Source organism: Copidosoma floridanum, unplaced genomic scaffold (genome assembly GCF_036245765.1).
Source record: "Copidosoma floridanum isolate Cflo_tuat_1 unplaced genomic scaffold, Cflo_Japanese_pri ptg000030l, whole genome shotgun sequence".
Classification (NCBI taxonomy): Eukaryota; Metazoa; Arthropoda; class Insecta; order Hymenoptera; family Encyrtidae; genus Copidosoma; species Copidosoma floridanum.
Genome location: NW_028321907.1, coordinates 12,821,465 through 12,842,862, shown reverse-complemented (window position 1 = coordinate 12,842,862; position 21,398 = coordinate 12,821,465). Strand labels below are relative to the sequence as shown.

Genomic DNA, 21,398 nt, shown 5'->3' with positions numbered 1-21,398 from the left:
CCACAACACCTCCCTTAAGGTGCACGAGCAAACACATACGGGCGAGAGACCCTTCAGTTGTCGGGTGTGTCAAAAAACATTTAGACAGAAACATCATCCAGCCGCGCACGAAAAAATGCACGCGAGTCCCCCACAAATTCTGTCCGAGTACTTTTACTCGCAAAGGTTCTCTTGTTGCGCACGAACGAGAACACACGGGCGAAAAGCCCTTCATCTGCAGATGGTGTTCCAAAATGTTTTCCCGAAAGTCCAGTCTCACGAGGCACGAGGGACTACAGTCAGCTGGGAAACCTCACTGCGGTGACATCTCTCCGGGAACTTCCAGCCAAAGTGACAGGCTTACTGATTCCGAGGACTCCCATCCGCTTACCCATAGCTGCTTCTCGTGTTTACGCACCTTCAACTGCCACGACGACTTGAGAGTCCACTTGCGCCGTACGGTTCACTATCACTGTGATTTATGCCAGAAAACTTTCGACGAATTCATCGGCCTTCTGAAGCATAAGCGCAGTGTTCATTAGGAGCACTAATCACGTGGTTTTATTACATTATTTGTAGTAACAAGTATATGTTTTTTTATCAATTGTGTATTGTCATTATCACGAAATTGAATATCTTAAGAAAAAATGTAATTTTAATACAAATCCAAATAAATACAATTATCTTGTGACATCTTTTGAACTGTTTACGTGCGTTAAAACATTTTATGAATAAAAAATTTACATTTTGTGGCTTGTAATGTGCCACTGATGAAATTTCGTATGTAGAAAGTACTCACTCAAAACTTGTTTCATTCGTATGGAGATTCCAATGCGACTCGGAATTTTTTTGCATCGGTGTATTCTAAACTCGCAAAATCACCAAAGTCTGCACTAGCCTTGTTTTACGGGATCTGATTATAACAATAATACATCCATCTTTTTGCGCGCACATTCGCCTACCTCCGGTATTAGTTTGCCATTCGTATAGAGATTCCAACCCATGGCACAGGGGAAAAACGAGTAAACGAGGAAATCCGTGCCAAAGAGCAAAAGCTCGCGGGGAAAAGCTCCTCTCACGATTCAGCGCACGTATCGAGTTCATATACACCTATAATCGTTCTACGTTGGTAGGTACATATATGAAGGAGGATCGTTATTGTTGCTACGTATAAGTGGATACACGTATTTGTCAGGAGGCCAATTTCACGTTAAACGCGCCAAGAAGATCACTACGCGCAGTAAAGTATCACTTAAATTTATCCCTCTTTTTTAAAGCTGCAATTTGAGAGTGCTTTTTGTGCTGAAGCGATAAAAATAAATTTGGAGTTTTTAAAAATATTATAGAAATAAAACTTGACAGGCATGATTTTTACATTTAGCCAGAGGAATTCCGAGCTAAAGTTTTGATCATCCCGAAAAGCTAGTATTTTTTACCGACTTGACACATAATGTTAGTTTTGTATGTACAATAAATCCAATGAAGCTTTTTCACATGAACGATGTTACAATGCATGTTTACTCGAATAAAAAAATAATACAACCGATATCCTGACTTTCCAACCGAAAGAGTTATTCTACAACAAGTACATCAAACTCTTTCTGGACATCGTAACTTGGGAAAAACTAACAAACCGATGGCAGTGTTTTGCACAAAAGCACTTACAAAGCCGTAAATCGGAAGAATAAAATTGGCTTCGGCACGACACTTTTATTCTTCAAGAAAAACCATAACTCTCGCAAAATCTCAAAAGCTCATCGTATCTTGAAAACATTGGCGTTGCTCCATATCACAACACAACAGTGCAACAACTCAAGCCGCGAAACGCTGTTTTTGACTACATGCCTACTTGTGCCGCTACTGGGCTTAGGAAATACTTGCCGCGCTTTTAATGATGCCTACGTATATCATGTACGAGCGAGCCTTTGGACGACTGCCAGCACACGTACACTCTCCGGAAAGTCATTATCATGCAGAAATAATTTGTGCGCGCCCCTCCACTTTCGGATCAATGCTTGCGCTCGAGCTTTATGTCAAAAAGTATTTTCAGTTCCGCCTTTTTGACTATACTGTTTTCGCGCCTTTTAATTTCCGCGCACGTGATCTTGCACGCGAGTTTTAATGTGTTTCCGCGATGTACCGTCATTGGTGATGTTTTTACTTACTTGAAACACAACAATAACTATAGCTCCACGGTTAATAAGTGTACGATTCATCTCTGAATTATGATTTTAAAAAAAATTGCACTGAAAAAATAGCAAATAGTTACAAAAAAATATGTATATACTTTAAAATGGGTGTGGCTCAGTGCGCATATATATGTAATTAAGGTTTTTGAACCAAAACTCAAGAAATTGACGCCCGATTGGGCTTGAAAAAAAGGTATTCGAAGAATTGATTGACGGTAAAATATTATCAGCTCTTTCACCACGCAGCTCTGAAAAAAGCTGACATTTTGATAATGACGATTTTTCTTTTTTTTAATAGAGTATTATTATCTGCAAGAAAGATCTTGGCCGAACAAAATAAATAAATGAGGATGGATTCCCGTATTGAGCCAGTGGCTTGATTTATGTTCGAGAGTTTTTCCTTGTGCTCGATAACGAGCACTGCACAGTAAGATTTTCCCATTTTTCCCCGTCCTTCGGAAAATCACGGATTGTCTCATCTTTCATTTCTGATCGCTTAACTTCGAGAGCTCAACGGGGCAATCGCTTCATTTGATATCTACCATTTGTACTCGCGGAACACGATACAATGGCCATTAATGGCATTCCTGTGAACACGATTATGGAAAGTTCTCCTTTTAGTGTCTGACTGTCCAATAATGCTTTTTTAATGAGTTAAAAAAAAAATCAAATTAAAAAAGTTTTTTTAAACTAACCCTTTGTGGTTACTGGAAAATACGCAGACAACTTTAATTGCTTTAGCAATCACGTGCTTATGCTAATGTTTTCGGGTGGCCTTTAACAATCTCATTTGCTCACTAACGTACGTAAAAAATTATACAACTTTCAAGATGATTGACACGAAATAGTTGATGTAAAATAATATAATTATTTATTAATCCTATTAAAAGAAGCATTAAATTTTACATACATACAATTGAAAATTTGCTTTTACGTAGATAATTTTTAACTGGGGAAGCAAAAAAAGGACCAAAAAACCAATTGAACATTTCAATTGTCAAACTAGATATACCACGCTTTCTCTCTCGTAAAAAACAAAAACCATTTTGTTGGTAAATAAAGGGATAAACAAGTAATATGAAAGCCATTCAGTCTGCATGTCATGTATAGAGTCCCTCCGATTCAATGAATAGACAATGAACAGAGAATGGGTCGTCCATAAAATTTTTACGATCAAAAGCTCTGAGAGCTGTACCCATAACCGTCGTCGAACGAAAAATAACTCTCTACCAGCTAGCCATTTGTTCTGAGAGGGGGATGCAAAATGACAAAAGGTTCGTCCGAGCCACTGACTTTTAACTTGTTTTTCGTATAAAATACATAAAGGTGTTTTTTTTGCTCGTTAAAAAAAAAAAAAAAAAAAAAAAAAATTCGTCTCTCAGAGGTCATGGACACTTTTTGTCTGTACCCAACCATGCATCAAAATTTTTATACGACAGACACTTGATAGATTCTCCTTTTTTTTGTGCCATCTACTTGGCATTTGTCGTACGACCGAGATCGAGCTTGTACTAAAAAAAAACAAAAACAAACTCCGTGTTGTATCATGCGTAAACACACATGTGAGGATCGACACTGTACGCTGACGTCTAATTAAAAAAAAAAAAAAAAAAAAACCGATCATTTCCCATCACTTGAAACAATTCAATTCCACGCCTCGTCTTCGCGCAAAGTTTAAATTAACGTCAACGAACAATTGCGAGCCAAGAACGAGGAAACGGGGCATCTAAACCCTATTTGGCAGCCTCCCTCGAAGTTCTCTGCTCTTTACTCGACTTCTCGGGCGCGCGCTATTTTATTCCAAAGCTCGGGCGCATCGTGGAGACTCTCAGAACTGGGTTAAAATTTCATGACTCGAACTTTGTAAGTACCGAAATCTTTTCTCGGCCTCTAAAGAAGAAAAAAAAAGAAAACCTCTGGAGGTACAAAAGCCCCGGATGGTCAACAAATCACGGACAAAAGCACACAAAGCAGCGCGCGCGACGTTATATCGATCAACAGCGGAAGCTCTCTCGGTTACTCGGGCAAGCGTCAAAAAACCTCCATTTTAACCGGAGGTGATGGGGGTCTACGGTGAAGGTAAGGGCCAACTATTTGTTCCGCTTTGTTAGTTTACTTCGCGAGGAAAGAAACTCGATGCCGTGCAACACAGTGCAATGGGTAATTGCATCGCAGATCAGCCATCCTATACTTTAGCAGCTTCATTATAACACGCTCATACATCATCTTGTGGATGCAACTTTATACGTGTGTACTTGTACACGGCATTAACAAAAATTGGATGTTTAATTAGGCGTCCTCCCCCCCCCCCTCAGGTGAGTGGGAAGTATAGAGCTTTCGCTTGCTCGGCGTCTTTGATGTGGTTATTGGGCATGTATCCTGCGGCTGGCTAGTACCTATATACATGCAGGATACAGGTGCGACTGACCCGATGCACGTACACCCTCATTGCCTCCATTTCACCCGGAAAATTATCGGGCAACTTTGAGCTTTGCCGAATTATAAGCTCTAATTTAAAGTTAGCCCACCCGAAGTAGAGCATTTAATATATAGGTACGTGAGATTAATCGACAGTACCGTGCAGTCATTGTACGCATGCTAACGATCAAAGGGGCAATCGACTTTATTGATTTATCATCGAATTTTTCACTCTCTCGAAAAATGGTACGTGAAAAAATAAAAGGAATAAATGGCAAAAATGGCAAAACGTGTAGTACATTGGCTTCAAAACCACGCGTCGCGGTGGGCAAGTAGGTGTCGGATAATTACGCACCAGTGGTCTGGCGATGGGCCAAGTTACACTGTATGGCTGCTGAGTAGAGTGGCGTTGCGCCCAGTTTGTGTGTCTGCACTTACAGGTATAATGTTCCATCATTTTTACACTCGTGCAAAATCGGTGAACCAGCAACCATCTCTAAGCTGGTCTTTTTTGTTTTGTTTTTTATCCTCTAGGTAATAGGTACGCGTGTACTTGCTGACATGGTGGGCTCAATCACTCAGCCCCGTTGTCGTGTTATCGTGCAATAGATGCATGCATGCACCGAACTCAATAATCAGTGGTGCTTACTCGTATACGTTTGCTTTGAAGGCTACATCTGTACGAAAGCTCGGAATCATTAATGAAATGGTATATACACGCAATTGAGCGTTCGACTTATCCGGTACATCGTTGACGCAGTGGCAATTATTCGTGACTGTCAACAAGCACGAAAACCTAATATTCGCAAGGCTCCACCCACCTGTCGGTAATTTTCACGTGCAGTGAAAGCCCCACGGTCCCCCGCACTTCCTCTCAGGGGCTAATAACTGCTTTTTCGCTGCACACGCAGAGCCCAGCTGCGTTTGGCTTTCAATGTTAATAAACGCGCGTCAGGGAGCGCTAGTTTGCGAAAGTTGTAATAAACTCGGGCGGCGTTTTTGCCACCTCCGCTGGAAAATTGTAATTCATACGGGGATGCGAGAGAGTTTGCGTACGTGTATGGCGCAAAGAGCTGATGAGCGTCACTTTTTTTTTTATGGAAAATCCGTCGACGCGCGTTTTTTTTTTTTGTTTGACGTATGCTGTGCAATAATAATGACTGTATGATGAAATATGTATTGATAAAAGTTACAAGGGATTTTTAGGTCATTTTTTTATGTCTAATTCTTGCTCGATATAGTAAACTTACTCTAGGTAAAGATTATTCTATGAACGGAGTTACGATAGTTTATGGACTCGAGCTTTAAAAAAAAAAAAAAAAAAAAAAATTAATCAAACAATTTGGCCCTTAAAAAATAATAATTAATTTCTTTATTTTTAATTTACCGTCGACAGTGGAATCACTTATCCTGTGGTACTTTTCAAAGTTTGACACCAGAAAAATCATGCGCGTGCATAAATAAAAAAAAAGTAAAATAATTTATCTCTTTATACATACACATCTATGTATACAGACAACTAGGAAAATCGTGGCCGTGGAGTATTCAATTAAGCAATTTTATCCTTGTAAAAGCCACTAAATGCGAATCGTCAGAAATACTGTGCCAGCCCAAGACTTAATCAAAGCACTCGGTTTGTCTTTTGATACGCGTAACAACCAATACTCAGCGTTCGCGCGAGTGGGCATGCTTTTTTCTTGTAGTGAAAAAAAAAGGGTCGGAAAGACGGACGACTCGAGTGCCTGCATTATGCACGGACATAACTTACTTTGCTTCCACGCCCGCCTCTCCCTTTTTTGCCCTGTAACTCACCAAAGTTTTTGCACCACCGGCTGCGCTTTATCTTTTTACGTCATTTCCAGCTCTGTATATGTACTCGCATAGTACCAGTATGGATGAGCAAAGTCGGTTCTTGCGCACCCTGACATCCGTGCATCAGTAGAAAAAGTTATTTCCCGCTGCTCCTTCTCACCTGTACTTGCTTGCTGGAAGCAAACTGGCACTATTTATTTTTACATTCACTGGTTTTTTTTTGTTTTGTTTTTTTGTTTTTTTTTTTTAACAATATGCTGTATTTTTTAATCGCCAAATTTTTCTTTTTCCTCGCTTTCACACACACTTTTGTAGTTTTGGTTCATTTCACACAGTACAAGCGGTTTTGGCCTTCTCATTTTACCCACACCTTTATGTTCGAGTGCGAGCTTAACTGAAGGATCACGAGTCCAAGCTCCACTAATCTACCCTACGAGTAAAGAGCTTTCAAACCTCAGCGTATAAATGTGATTGGATCTGTGGTAAATTTAATGGGATCTACCGGTAAATAAATACTCGTAGTACGTAATATACTAAGTATTGAAAATTTTTTGGCCTTTTCTCTTACACAGCACCAGTATTGTACATACCGAGTTGTCTTACACATTATTCGTGACAGTGATATTTATAATGAAGAAATCGTAGACACGAGATAAATTTCGCGTTGCTTAAGTTTGTCATTTTCTAGATTAGTTGGTCAGTTAGTGTACTGAATCGATGTTAAGTAAGATAATTTTGACACATTAGGTGATCCAAAAGATGAATTCATCTATATTAAACAATGGCACGCGTCATTTATTCGTTAATTATAGTAGTTAACCAACAACCGATGCTACAGCTCTGGTGATTAGTTGACGTCGATGGAAACTAGGCTAATCCAATTAGCCGTGGGGCAAGAGAGGGATATAACGTACGTAGAGCTTTGTCTCACCCTTCTCGTCTTTTCCCTCATTTGTACGATTTCACTGCTGCACGATGCAGATATATTCATGCGCGAGAGTCACGCGCACTTGGGTACTCGCGTACAAATGATATTAGCTCGTGCTACTGTCAATTGTGTAAAAAATGCACACCAGTATTGAGCACAACCGAACAAAAAATTAATACTTTAAGCGTGTAATTTTAATGAGTACATATATATGTACAATGTAGGAGTAATTTGTATCAACAATCGAACAAGCGCTGCAAGCCTAGTGTGCGCGAGTCGATGATACCCAGTACAGTGGTAATAAACTGTGGATCGTGAAAACCAAGAGCGAGATAGAACTGGGATGAATCAAGAGAAGATGGAAGCTCCGCTTGTTAGCCGGATATAGAGAGAAATCCGGATGAGGAGATTAGCACCGAGGAAACTCCGGCGTAACTACCGTGTCTTGGGTGCTCGCAAGCTCTAGTCGATCCCTATCTTATTTGGAAAATCCGTTTTGGACTCTAACGCGCAACTTTGCGTTCGTCGCGTAAACTTGCTTGTATAAAAAAAAGCACAAACTTTTTTGGTTGATTGTTCGGTAGTGTGTATGTAATAACGTTTCAAAAATTTATATAATACAAAAATGCTGCAGTTATTTCTCATCAAGCATTGAAATCAATTGACACTTGGTTATGCTAATATGATGATGATGGTTAAAATTACAGTTGTTTCGTAGGTACAGAGCGCAGATAAGTGTTCCCAGAATAATTTAGGGTACGCAACGATACATTTGATCCGAATAAAAAAATCGTAGTGAGCTTCATTACAAAATGCGTTAAAAGAACTACATCTTGGCAGGTATATCAGTACTGTTGGTTGCATATGTGCCTATGAATATTTGACTGGCCTCTTGCAGTGAGAGACGAGAGTTACACAGTACATGTGTTCATTCGCTCGTATTTTACCACGCAGAGCTGCAGCACGGATTTATTTCCCAAAAGTCGATCCTGAATCTAAGTCCTTTGTTTCGTGTTTCGTGACTGGTGAGTTGAAAATCGACGCACATCTTTACTCTGCTTCGCTTTTATTAAAATTAATTGCCTTTCGCGGTACACAAAGAACAAAAGTACTCTCTGTCCGAACTCTATAGCAGAAGCAAACTCTGGCAACTGAGTTTGCTGGCCATCCCGCTCGATCACCCGTAAGCCCAACTCAAAGAGAAACTCGGTTGCATCTGCTTTCCCGTGACGAGAGAAGCTTCTGCGGTTGACGCTGGATCGGTCACCCAACGAGGAGCTGTCGAGAACACAAACCACCGCTCCTCTTTTTTTTTTTTTTTTTTTTTTTTTTTTTATTTCAGCGATTGTCGAACGACATCTCGCTCCTTATTTCCTTCGTCATCTGTTGCATTTGACTTTTTAGTTTTTTTCTCGGTACATTCAGTGCTGTATTGCACATGTACCAACAAATTATTATTTCACAAACGCGAAACGTCGCGGGGTACGAATAATGAGCTCGCTAATTATCGAGTCGATTCAACTGCTGCGTCAGCCTCTGATGCACAATGTGTTTACTCATATATATATATATATATATATATATATATAGGCACTCGGGATTATTATTCGGGGGCTGCCTCTCGCTTATCGCTCCCTCTCGTATGTGTGTATTTGTGGGAGCAATGTGCTCGCTCGCCCATAAATTTTCCAAGCGCATACACAAGTGCGGAGCACAATGGACGAGCCCCTCGGAAGGATGATATTCCCACTCTCCCTGTAGTGCAGTCACTGCACGTAAGGCTCTCCTCCTGATGGATCCGGTCTCGTTTCCGTACACGTAATGCATACACGCGGGGATGTGCGCTCCAGCGGATTGAATTTTCCTCTTCGAGGTTGTTTCGTTAGTCGCCTCGATGGAGCTGATGCAAAATGTATCGGGAAGATCTGGAGCTTGGATTCGAGGGATTCTCGTGTCTGTATTTATCGACGTTCTTGGATTGCTCTTGAGAGTGATTTGAGTGCGGATGTTTTTTTTTTCCAGTGGTGTAGACTTACCTTTTGTTAAAAATGGTCTTTGTTAATTGTGCGAAGTTATAAAAACTTAAGGGCTTCGAATGAGAATACCATACAATGTATGCTTGTGTTAGGGCGAAACCTGCCACGTCTGACCAAACACGGATATTACTACTGTTGAGGATTTTTCCATCACATCACCGTGATGTTGTGGATCACATGAAGGTTGTATTATCAAAAATATTTCTTTATGCAATAAACTTTGAAGTATTTTCATTGAATTAAAAAGTTCTTCCCCCCCCCCCCACCCTTTTTATCCCGCAGGTGCACATTTTTACGATGATGGAAAAAAAGCCTCGGTATCGAGACAAAGTGGTTGGAAATCCGTCTCTTCGGGGCTTAATTTATGGATCAGTTTTCATTTTGCTACTTCGGTAATATTATTATTCTTCTCCCATGAATCCCATCAATCCTCCGATGGAAAAATAAAGGCCACGCGAGCAAAGTTACATCAACTTTTTTTTTTTTCTTTTAACGTTGCGCGCTGTAAAATACATTATTCAGAACTTCCACCGATACCTGATACTCAAAGTTATAGGTATATGTAAGCACCGAAACGAGGGGCCTATAAAAAAAGGAGCACTTGATTGCTTAAGGAGAAAAAAAAAGGAGGAAGAAATGAAAAATCGATATAAGCACCTTATTAATGATGCACTGCACGAGAGCCGTAGCTGAACGATGGCGGTCGTGATTAATCGGCGATGAAGAGATTTCGTGCTGAATGAAAAGTTAAATCTATACTTAAAAGAAAAGGTATTCTCATTCAATTACGTGACATTGTAATTTAAAGATCGCATTTGACGACGATGATGGGGAACGGGGAAGAAGCGATTGAAGTATGGGAAAAGTTTCATCAGCCTTTTCATGACTTTCGCAGCGCGTTCTGTTCATATACAGGAAGAAAAAAAGTTTTTTTCATCGAAAACGTGGGCGATAGAGTGCGAGTTGTTACTGCCGAGAGGAAGTGAAGAAACAACGTAAAGTTTATACTGATTGTCTACATACGAGGAAAAAAAAAAAAAAAAAATTCATAAAAATAGAAGGCAACTTACCTGGAGGACTTAAGTCGAGTCGTATAATGTTGCTGCTCTCGTCAGAAGTGAAGCGCGTGAAACTCCGTGACAGCGGAAGATCAACTTTCGTTGTACGCCGCGCCAATGTAGGCTAATCAGAGATTTGCATAGGCGGCTGCATCTTGTCATTTACGTATAATGTATATACTTGGCTGTTAGCTCCCTTGCTTTGCCGGCTCTTCTTGTTTGATTTCGCGCGCTTCGTCTTGCCGTGCACAAATGCTACGTCAAATGTTGCACAGAGAGAGTTGTACTTTGCATAAGCACTGGGGTTTATATTTTTATTCCTTACTATTATGATTTTAATATCCGTTATGAGTAGGTACTATTGCATATTTGTAGACTCCCGCTCCTCTTGGTGTACACTTTAAAAAATATGCGTAAAATCTCAACTATCGTGTCAAATTTAAGTACACACTTATAGATCAAAACGTGTGGAAGAGCAATGTATTTCCATTACAAGGTAATAATAACAAAAGTTTTTCGTCCGAAAGTAAATTATGATTTTGTTTGTGAACTAACATACTGTTTACCCTACTACGACAACATTTGTTCAAAAAGTCTATCAGATGGTACGTCATGTGTTATTCTCATGTCTCTTGTAGTTGTATTTTTTTTTTTTTTTTTTTTTTTTTTTTACTCGGAATAAAAAGAATCCAACTTTAAATACTTGTCATTGTTTAAACAGATTACAGTATTGAAAAATTAATCAGTATTGACAGTAAATTTTTATCTTTAGCAAATTTGCCCCCATTTAAATTAACCTTTTTTTTCCAACAGAATTCACTCAAAGCTAGCGTTTTACGTTTTCCTAAAAATACATTATCTTCGGAATCGTATTATAAAAAATTCTCATTTCACTTCCTAATTTTAACAACTGGCAACTTCGTACTAAAAAAAAAGCCTCGCAGAAACGTTTTACGCCACTCAAAAAAACTTTTTCACGAAAAAACACGCAATTTATTTCGCAAAGGGACCCTCCAAGAATCGTCATTTTTATCACATTTTCTTCCGTATACGTATAATCGTGCAAGCCACTTTGCGCTCGTCGTCGAGAAAAGACGGTAATCCAATGTGTACACAGCTACTCTTCCTTGTTTATTGAAAAAAAAAAATGAAAAAAAGAAGGTATAAACAAAAAAGACGCACCAGCTGCGGGAAAAAGGGAATTCAAAAAAGTGCCCAAGAGAGATGGAGCGCGCGCTGTTATGTAAAAAGGATGTAAATATTAGCCGGGAAATAAAGCGTGGGACGCCAAAGTGGGATTGAAGAAGAAGAAGAAAACTCGGGGACGAAAGAAAGCGTCCGTCTTTTCTTTTTTTCTGTTATGTAAATTTATGCCCGGCTTACAAGTTGAGGGGAAAAATATGCCGGAGAAAAGTTAAAGCCAACCCAGATAATACGAGCACCTGCATGAGGACAGATCCAAGTTTTACTTTGGGATGTAAATAACACTATACCGTTGTTGTCTTGTTGCGTTACAACAAGGGTAAAACTTGCTCGGCCAACTTGATTTTTCTGGAACAATTATTATTATTATTATTTTTAATGAGCCGCTGTTATGTAAGTTATTGCGCATCAACCGTAGAGGGCAGGAAATAAAATAATTGGGTACGTGTACGGTATAGCGACGGACACCGGTATCAAACAGCCATTATCGTTCACCTTCGCGAAACAAAGCACCAACTCGGGGCTGTTGTACAGTTATACCCTATAAAGTTAAAAGCTAGTCAGACACGAGGGTACCAATAAATAGCACCTTACGAAAAAAGAAAAAAAAAAAAAAAAAAAAAAAAAAAAAAAAAGAAATCTCCGAGATAACGTCCTCGAGCTTTGGTTTACAGCGTCGTACATCCTTGGGACTGTATAACTTGGGCAAAGGTTAAAAGTAACGGGTTCAGTGAAAAAAATAGCGCACAGACGAAGGGAGCAAAAAGTGAAGAGCGAAAAAAAGGGAAGATAAGACGCGGATCGTTATTATTTTTTCAAACGCTCGATTATGCCCTGATACTGTATGCGAGTCAGTTGCGGTAGTTTTTTTACCTTTTTTTAGCTCTTGAAAATTGACATTTTTATCTTTCTATCTTTATTCCTTTTTTTCACCCGTGCCTTGAAATCCTGCCTTTTATTGACGAATCGATCCTGTGGAACAGACGTGTACTCTTGAGCCTTTATCGGCAAAGAGTGGATGCTTTTTATGATCGATAATGTACGTTTTTTTTTTTTTTTGTTTTTTTTTTGTTTTTTTTTTTGTTGGGTCGAGATCCAGATGATGAAAAAGCTCTGACAAAAAGATAATTCGTTGTTCGTCTTCTCTTGTGGATGAAACAAAGCTTATGTTTACTCCAAGTTGCATACATAACAGTGCTTTAGTTAGATTTAGGCAAGATGAGTTCAGAGTAAAGTGTCGATAGAAAAAAAATTTTCTGAATCATCTTATTTTTCATGAAAACTTACGAGGATCTCATGAATAGACCAACAATAATCTGCATATTCGGTAGGTATATATATATGTGGCCTACTACGTGCAGTACCACGTATTTCTGGGATTTTCTGGGCTAAACGGCATTGACGACTTTTCGCAGCTGATAAGCTCTGTTCAACACTCGACCATGGAGACGTGTAGGGGATCTCGAAAAAAAAATAACCTGACAGTAAATTTTTTTCACCCTCGTCTCTGTGTATTAAAATTAATTTTTTTCTCTGCTTGCGCATGCCTTGATTAATTTTCTTTATCCATTTAGCACCTTTACACTCGACAAACAAAGTATTTAATTGTATGCCATCAAACATTCTTTTTGACGTCTAATTGAAATTTCCTGGATATCATTTCAAGGACGAAAAACCATTTTAAAAAGATTAACAGCCCGTAGTCTCATCTTAGGCGCCGTGCCCCTGTAACAGTTAATTGGACCAAAAGCGCCTGTAGTTTCAGTTTCGAGAAGCGAGCACTTGAAAATTAAAACCACTTCTTGAACGTGAAAATTTTTTAAAAACGACATAGCAAATAAGGGAAAAGCCTTGCTACACCCTACTTTACACCACGCCCTTCATTTATCTCTGCCCTCGAAAATGTACCTTCTCCTCCCCCTCTCGAAAAACCTCATTCCCACGCATTACTCTCTTCAAGTTAATTGGACAGTCGATAATCTCGAATGAATCGAGTCAATAACTCCCGCGAAACACTCGATAAATCGGTGTACTGGTAATATACGTGTGAGTACCATGTCGCTTCTTCTTATTGTGATACTTTAATGAAAGCTCTTATTCACGAGGAAAGGCAGCGTGTGTGTAAGGCAGGCCCGGCTCAACCTCTCTCCTTTTGGATGTACCAATCCATGACTCTCTCTTATCTATTTTTCTACCTTTGAAGGGGCGTACGGGTGCACAGCTGTATAATCGTACGTAAAAGTATCGAGTAAAAAAATATCAACTGCTGAGTGCTGAATTGAACAAATGTTGGTTTTTGATTGCGACGACGCAAGCGTAAGAGAGGGTGTAAAATTAAATTAATCATGCGACTACTGAGCACCAAATTAGAACAAAAGCTCGTATCCTCATGCGTACAGTGAATACTTCGTTTCTCACAACGGGGCGTAAAAATAGTCATGTACAGCTCGAGTTAATTACGAAATTACCGTATTTTTCGCTCGAAAGCAAGACCCAAGCATGAAATACTATATTCTGAAAGAGACACAAAACATTCACTTTGAATAATTAATCTCTTCCCCTGACAACAGCCACCCATCGAATTACTCCTGTACCTCAGTGCCAAAGGGAACGCACGGACTTTTCACTGCTTTGAAGCAAAATAGTTTGGTTTTTTTTTCCCCCCCACGGCATCCTTTGTCTCGTGACTGCTCGGTTTTTTAATTTTTGCTTGAATTTTTCAAATAAAAGTACAACAAACACGCGCAGAAATGAGTGCTTTCAACGAGCAAAAGTTTTTAAAAAGCACCGTGTTTTTGTTTCTCGACTGGTGCGGTCGAAGAACGACGGTCTAGGCCGGGAAGGAGGGGAAGAAAAAAATAATTAGGCCACGCGGCGGACAACGAATTGGGAAGGGAAATGGAGTGAGACGAGAACTGCTATCGGAAAAAAAGAGCCCAACGAAAAAGGAAAAACTAAAGGCTTTTCGAGCAAATGCTGACCCGTTTGAATACAATTGGCGACTAAAATTGCAATGGCTTGAAAAAAGTTCCTAATTCTCAAGCCTAGGCTCTACCTATTTACCACTACGTTTTTTTCAGCTTTTCTTTGAAAAAAAAAAAGAAACAACAGGCCACAACTTCCTGTGAGCTAGGACGCGTACGTATATATGCCCGGGACATATTTTCCAGCCGATACTCCCGAGCTTGGTTACTCCAAGCCGACTGTCTCTTTTCCGCTCGCGTCGGGGCAGAAGATATCTTTTTTTCTTAGCGCAGCTCTGCGTGAAAATTCTCCATCGCTTCTCTTTCCAGGGTGCACGCACTACTGAGAGGGGCTCCAAAACTAATTTTTACGCGCGTGGCTTTGCGGGACTCGAGCCCATTGTGTATCTTCCGTCCGGAAAATTTAATTAAATGCAAATCTTGCCCTCCACGCTCGGAGGGTTAGATCTTTCAAATTATCACCGGCTCGTTTCTCTCCATTTTAATCGACTTTTTTTGCGAGCTCTTTTTTTTTTTTTTTCCAGCGAAATTAAAGTTTGAACTGCTATACCACAACAGTAGTGTTGTTTTAATGTAAATGGAGTGTCGGGCATGATTTTTTTTTATTAAATACCTTGTTTTTCGTTTCATATGGTCGAGAGAAAAAAAAGGCCAACGAATTTGAAATAAAGTAATTCTGAAAAACATGGCAAAATAAACAAAAACCCACCCAAGCTCTCCAAATCTGGAAAAAAAAGAAGAAAACTTTGTAAATCCGCTCGTATACACGTAGATGTCGCGTCGATGTAGCCAATAATCCCAAAGGGGAGAACTTTGTGGGACCTCTTGTCGTCCTGTATCGCCCAAGTAGCACTGGCAGCCACAGGGACCTGACAATCCTTTCCGGACGAGTTGCTTCTTCCGACAGGGCTGCTGATAGGCTACTTTTCTCGTCGTACCAGTCATACACTCGTGCCCACAGGGAGAGAGAGACAAGCAATTGAGGATTTAGCATGCCTCCAAACGTAACTTCTCTTTGGTACTCGATATACCGACCTCGACACTCGTACCGAGAAATAATATACACCAGCAGTAAATACGATTGTTGCAGTTTAGTGCGTAGTTTGTAGGGTTGGAGTTTCAAGGCGATTTTGCAATTACCAAACAGTAGTGGTGGTCGCTCGAAAAACACCTCCCGACAAGGGGTGCCAAGAAACATGCGTTGTGCTTTTTGCTAATATAGTATTGACCAGAGCTTTTTATCTCCTGTTGACGATGAAAAAGGCTCGTGTTGCAACGAGTCGAATTTTTCGTTATTACGTATACATAAAAGCGCGTGCACTAACTCTAGTGTTACAAAGTACAGCAGGTTAGTTGGTATAGAGCGAAACTTACGACCCAAACTTAACTCATTTAATCACAGTTCGGTTAGGAATGCGTGCAATGCCACGTAATCACGTTCATCACAATGAATGCTTCTATCTTTTTGATCATACTCGAGTGAAAAAGGAAGACAAAGTTCTTGATGGAACGAAACGAATTTTTTTTTTTTTTTTTTTTTTTTGTATTTTGAGCACACAGCGATAGCGTGTCTTTTCTTTTTGATACAAAAAGCCCATGTCAATACCATAAATGCACGATTTTACAAAGTCAGGGTTGATAACCACAAGTTCGTGATGACACATATTCCGTCAAAAGACCACACTCCCCGATAATTTCTCTCTGCGCGTGCATACGTGTGACACATCAATAAGAAAGTCCTACTATCGTCCATCAAGTTATCCCATATTGGGCGCACCAACGAAGATCCACAGATTTTTTTTTTCTGGTCTCAAAACCCCAAAAATAGACGAACACGAAAAAACAGCGTATAGAAAAATCTTATCTCAATTGTGCTTGATCGAATTTCATATTACTCCATAATACATGTAACGCCACGCCAAATGAAATAGATGAGACGTAGGGTGACATTCCTATAGATACACCGACTTGTTTTTTTTTTTTTCCCCCAGTAGCGAGAACCACATGTGTGATTTTCATTGCACGGCTGAGAAAATAATTGATGAGCCCGCGCGTGCCTTCGGGGATCGGCGAGGGCAGAGCTCAATGTTGAATGAAGCACTTGGGTCGCCTTTGAAAGTGGAAATAAAAAACAGGTTCTTTTCTTGCTCCCAAACCTCAAGAGATACCTAAAGTGCGTTGTAATGCTCGTACTGTTCGAAAGCCCACGTGAATCAATGTAAAAGAATAAAAACAAAATCCTTACGCTACTGTAATAATTTCTATATGGTAGTAGGCAATGAAAGTGAAAATCCAAAAATTAAATTTTTTCCAATACTAGTTACTATACGAGGCAAAATTTTGTTATCTGTTGCAGGGGCTTCGGAAAGCAGGGTTACCAGTGCCAAGGTAAGCCATAATGCTTCCACTACGCAAAGACAAGCGGCGACAATCTGCACTTACTCACGTTTCTTGGTCTCGGCCCTCTCTCTGTTACAGTATGCAGCTTCGTGGTACACAAGCGATGCCACGAGTACGTGTCGTTCCAGTGCCCGGGCGCCGACAAAGGAGTCGATTCCGATGTAAGTTGTCTCTTTTCTAAGCCCCAATCCCATCCTCGCCCTCGCACCCTCTCCCTTTCATGATTACTCACTCGCGAATTGGAGAAGTTCCTATCAGTTTCTATAGTTTTTTTTGGGGGGGGGGAGATGGGCAGGGGAGTGGAGGAAGGAGGATACTTTTTTAAAGGAAGTTAGCAGCATTTCTCAGCTTTTGTCTCCATTGCGTCTTCATGAGGTCGCAGAGTCGGGCATTTTTCGCGAGTCGATCTTGAGGAAACAGATCGAACTTGACCAGTTGAAGCTTCCGCAAGATTGAGCATTTCTTTGCGTCCGTTAATGTGCATTATTTGAAATTTCTCATTCATCTTAAATATGTGATTCGATGCAGTTATCTCCTTTTATTTTTTTGCTTTTCTACGTAAAAAAAAAAATAAAAATAAAAAGATTTGTCGTTGTTGAGAAGAAAAATGGGGGGAGAAGTAGCATAAACAAAAAAAACTGCTCACAAAGTTCTCGGGTAAAGTTTGCGGATCAAAGTAAAAAAAAGTGCGCCAAGGCTGGCCCGAACGGTGGAAAAAAGAAAGGGGCGCAGTTCATTCGCCTAGAGAGATGGAGAGCAAAAAAAAAAAAAAAAAAAAGAGAGAAAAACACGCGAGATGGTAAAATGACACGGACAAAAAGACAGTACAAAAATAGTGAGAGCAAGGAGACGGAATGGAGACAAAAGCGCGTGGCACAGGATGCCCCGCGGGGGTGGACCACGAGGGGGTATGTGTGTGTGTATAAGTAACACCTTTTTAGGCTCTGCGCTCGTGACTTGGACTTTGAATCACCTATTATGCGTTTAGTTTTGTATACTGTAGAACAATTTGGTGTTTGAGTGAGAAATGCGCATTTGTATATATTTTCCTTCAAATTTACTGAAGGTCTCCAACACCAAAGCAAAAAAAAGCACATACAGTCATTTCGGTCGAATATTAGTAACGAGGGGAAGAGCGAGGAAAGAAAGGAGCATTGAGATGGATCGTCCTTTCCCTCCTAGGGCACTATACCCAGAGGCGTGTCGAGGGCCAATTCTAACTCCTAGGGGGGGGGGGGGGTGACTAACAATATTGTCTTGACGAGGGAGAGGAAGCGTATGTAACACGACTGTTTACGTTTTTCCCCTACTGTATAAAAGTGGCACGTATGAGTTGATTTTTTTATTTTGTACGTATAGGGTACAAACGTGTGGGCGGTGAGTGAGTAGCTGTATTTGGTTTTCCTTTTTTATTATATTTTGGGATGTATGAGGAATGTTTGTCCATTATTTTACATTGTTTCCTTTGGGACGTAAAAAGTTTGTTGCTAGTCAATACACCTATCGGGTAAAATTGTTCGAATTTAAACCATCCAGTGTTATGCGTTGCGTCTGACTATTTCGGGCCATTTCTACTGAAATTATTATTTTTACCTTTCAAATGCCAGAAAAAATCCTTAAAAAATCATGACCGTTCAAATTTTCTTCGATTATTCAGTTTTCTCGTCAAAGTGTACGGCACGATTTATCGTTGTTTTTGTTTTCCATATTTTACAAGAACTCGAGATGATAGCTCTGAAGAATGGACTCGCTTGGCGATCATTTTTCACTCGTGCGAAGCAGAAATATTGAAATGTTTTTCGAAGCTCCGAGCTCGCGAGGAACGGAAAGCTCGTAAACACTCACGTCAATCGTTTGGCCAAAACACAATTATTTTGAGTCTTATCATAAACTATACGCATATCAATTTGATGTGTTTTTTTTTCCGATGTCTTAGAAAAATGTTGGAATTCGCTCAACTTTAATTCAACTTTTTTCAATTCTCGAATACCCAAGGACAGACAAAAAATGAATAATTCGTGCCATAAAAAATTCTACGAACGATCCAAAAGAGTAGAGTCTGACGTAAAAATGTACACGTGGAGAAGTAAAACGAGCCTCCGGGGATATTATACCGCGTAGCAAGCAGCATACGTGCGTGTGTTTTACGTGTGCTCTTCGGTACGCGCCAACTTTGCCGTGTTAAATTTTTAATGCTCCATCCTTCACACGATTCTCGTGTGTACTCGTAAGGGTATAAAACATGTACACTCTCAAAAATGTTTACGCATGATTTTCTCACTCCCAGAGAGACTTTTCACTCACTTGCGAGTGGACGAATGTTTCCTCGCTGTGAGTAAACTGCCACTCATATATAAATTCAACGACTAAGTTCTGAACAGTCGTCCAACGCATATCCTCTCCTTTCCGACGCTATCGAGGGAACATTGAAATCGAATTGTCTTTTTACTACCCCCCATCGTTTTCCCCTGACAGATGATGAAGTAGTCAAAATGTAATCTCGAATCTACGGTACAACTTTCAAACGCTCTTTTCTTCAACTCCTCATTTTGTAGAACCGATCAGTATAAAACGACCCGACTTGTTGAGAAAAATCGTTCACGTTTGGTTCTCCAGTCACGCGAAATCTCAATCGGTCATAAAACAGCACTTACAGCTCCGGAAATCACCCAATACTGTAATTAACTCTCGCGACACGTAGCCTTGGTATTGGGAGCGATAAGTGGCGCCCGTTGGGTATACACACACACACACACACACACACACACATATCCGTCAAACGCACTACTTTTACTCGTAATGGCCGTATATCTACCCTTGAGCGCCAACAAACCCACAGCTGTACGCGACAGAGTGGGATAATTACGGGCCGTTAATGAGTCGAGTTCTCGCGCCAGGGGTACAGTAGTACAGCTAAGCCAATAATCAGACACGGCAGACGTAAGAAGCTCTTATGGCCCTTCTTGGAATTCAATTGCCATAAGTGGCTATTTTTAGCACTTTCGTGGTGTAAGGGTCATACGTATGAGAAAGTAAGAAATTATGTGAGGTCTAGTTAAACGTTTTATATAATCGAGCTAATCGTTATTTCAATCAATTTGACGAATAGGCGTATCGCCTTCATTTCTTCCCTATCGAGAAAGGCCTTTTTAATTTACTTTTTCGGACCATCATAAGCCGTTGCCATCGAAATATACGTATGTATACCTACGTGCGGAGAAGGAGTCCAATTTTGCGAAAAGAAATAACGGTGCATTATCGGAAAGCGGATGAGTCCGTTCTTATTATTATACCCGGGACCGGAGAGATTTCTCCTTTCATTTTTCGCGATCGAAAGATTTTCATCGCAATAAACTCACCAGAGCGCTCCTAACATCACAGCTCGATGGATTTTTTTTGTCAAAATCGAAATTGCATCCCGATGATCCTTCAAATCCGAAAAAAAAAAAAAATTATGCATCTCCCGAATAAGTTATTGAAAAATATATTCCAATACCCAAAGTTTTGAACTTTTATTTACATATATATCGACGGATTTTGTAATGCAGGAGCGACTCAAGATTCATCCAATAATACACACGAGGTCTCGCTCGTGCAAAAAAAAATGAAAAAAAAAAAAAAATCGCGAGGTTCTCTCTCTGTTGTTATAGAATTTCTCAATTACCGCGCGCCGTTTGAACGTGCAATTACATCGGACTAGCAGGCACGATTACCCGATCCAAATCGTGGAATGTCGATTGGATTTTTCTCCCTCTTTCGATTTCGCATCCAATTTCCATCGCAGAGTATACAAAGTATCCAAAATCACGTGGAAAGATAAAGAGATTACCCTCCACTTACACACACGCCTACTCGAGAATCCTAAGGTGCGTCGGGCAATCCTGCGCGTGACTCACTCTTCTACCAGGGCCTCCTCGTAATTTATTAACCGCTGATTTGACGTCACTCCAACGGGAAATACTCTCGCGTAATCCAGCCACTTGGGCTTGGCCCTTCAAAAAATTCTACCCCCTCGGCAAACGAGCGAACAAACAAAAATACAGCCGGAAGCGGGAAAGGAAAAATGTTTCCAAGCCACTGACGACATTCGTGCTCACGGTATTTAACCAAACAACGCAGGGGAGGGTGTGTATACTAACACATACACCACGTGGTCAAGGAAGAAAGGAGCAGCACGAAATTTCTTAACCACGTGTATCTGGACTCCTTATATCTGAGAGAAACACAAAAAAGCAGGAAGGGGGAAATAGGCAGGCGCGCCTAATAATTCGAGCTTTTGGAGCGGCTCAGCGCGTATAATATCCCGCGGCCTCACTCTCTCTCTCTCTCTCTCTGTGGCAAACACACGCCTGCCCGCCGGCACACAGAAAGACTCCGGCCGTGCTCTCTTG

At 40.4% G+C, this 21,398-nt stretch overlaps 1 protein-coding gene across 5 annotated transcripts in view; it reads left to right on the top strand.

The window, feature by feature from the left end:
- Pkc53E (Protein C kinase 53E) overlaps nucleotides 1-21,398 on the top strand; it is a 70,357-nt gene that overhangs the window by 28,323 nt on the left and 20,636 nt on the right. For all 5 annotated transcript variants that reach the window (XM_089596983.1, XM_023390465.2, XM_014359938.3 and 2 more), the window contains exons 2-3: nucleotides 16,964-16,995; nucleotides 17,086-17,168. In XM_089596983.1, coding sequence (XP_089453109.1) covers nucleotides 16,964-16,995; nucleotides 17,086-17,168 — 115 coding nt within the window. The remainder of the gene's footprint in view (nucleotides 1-16,963; nucleotides 16,996-17,085; nucleotides 17,169-21,398) is intronic.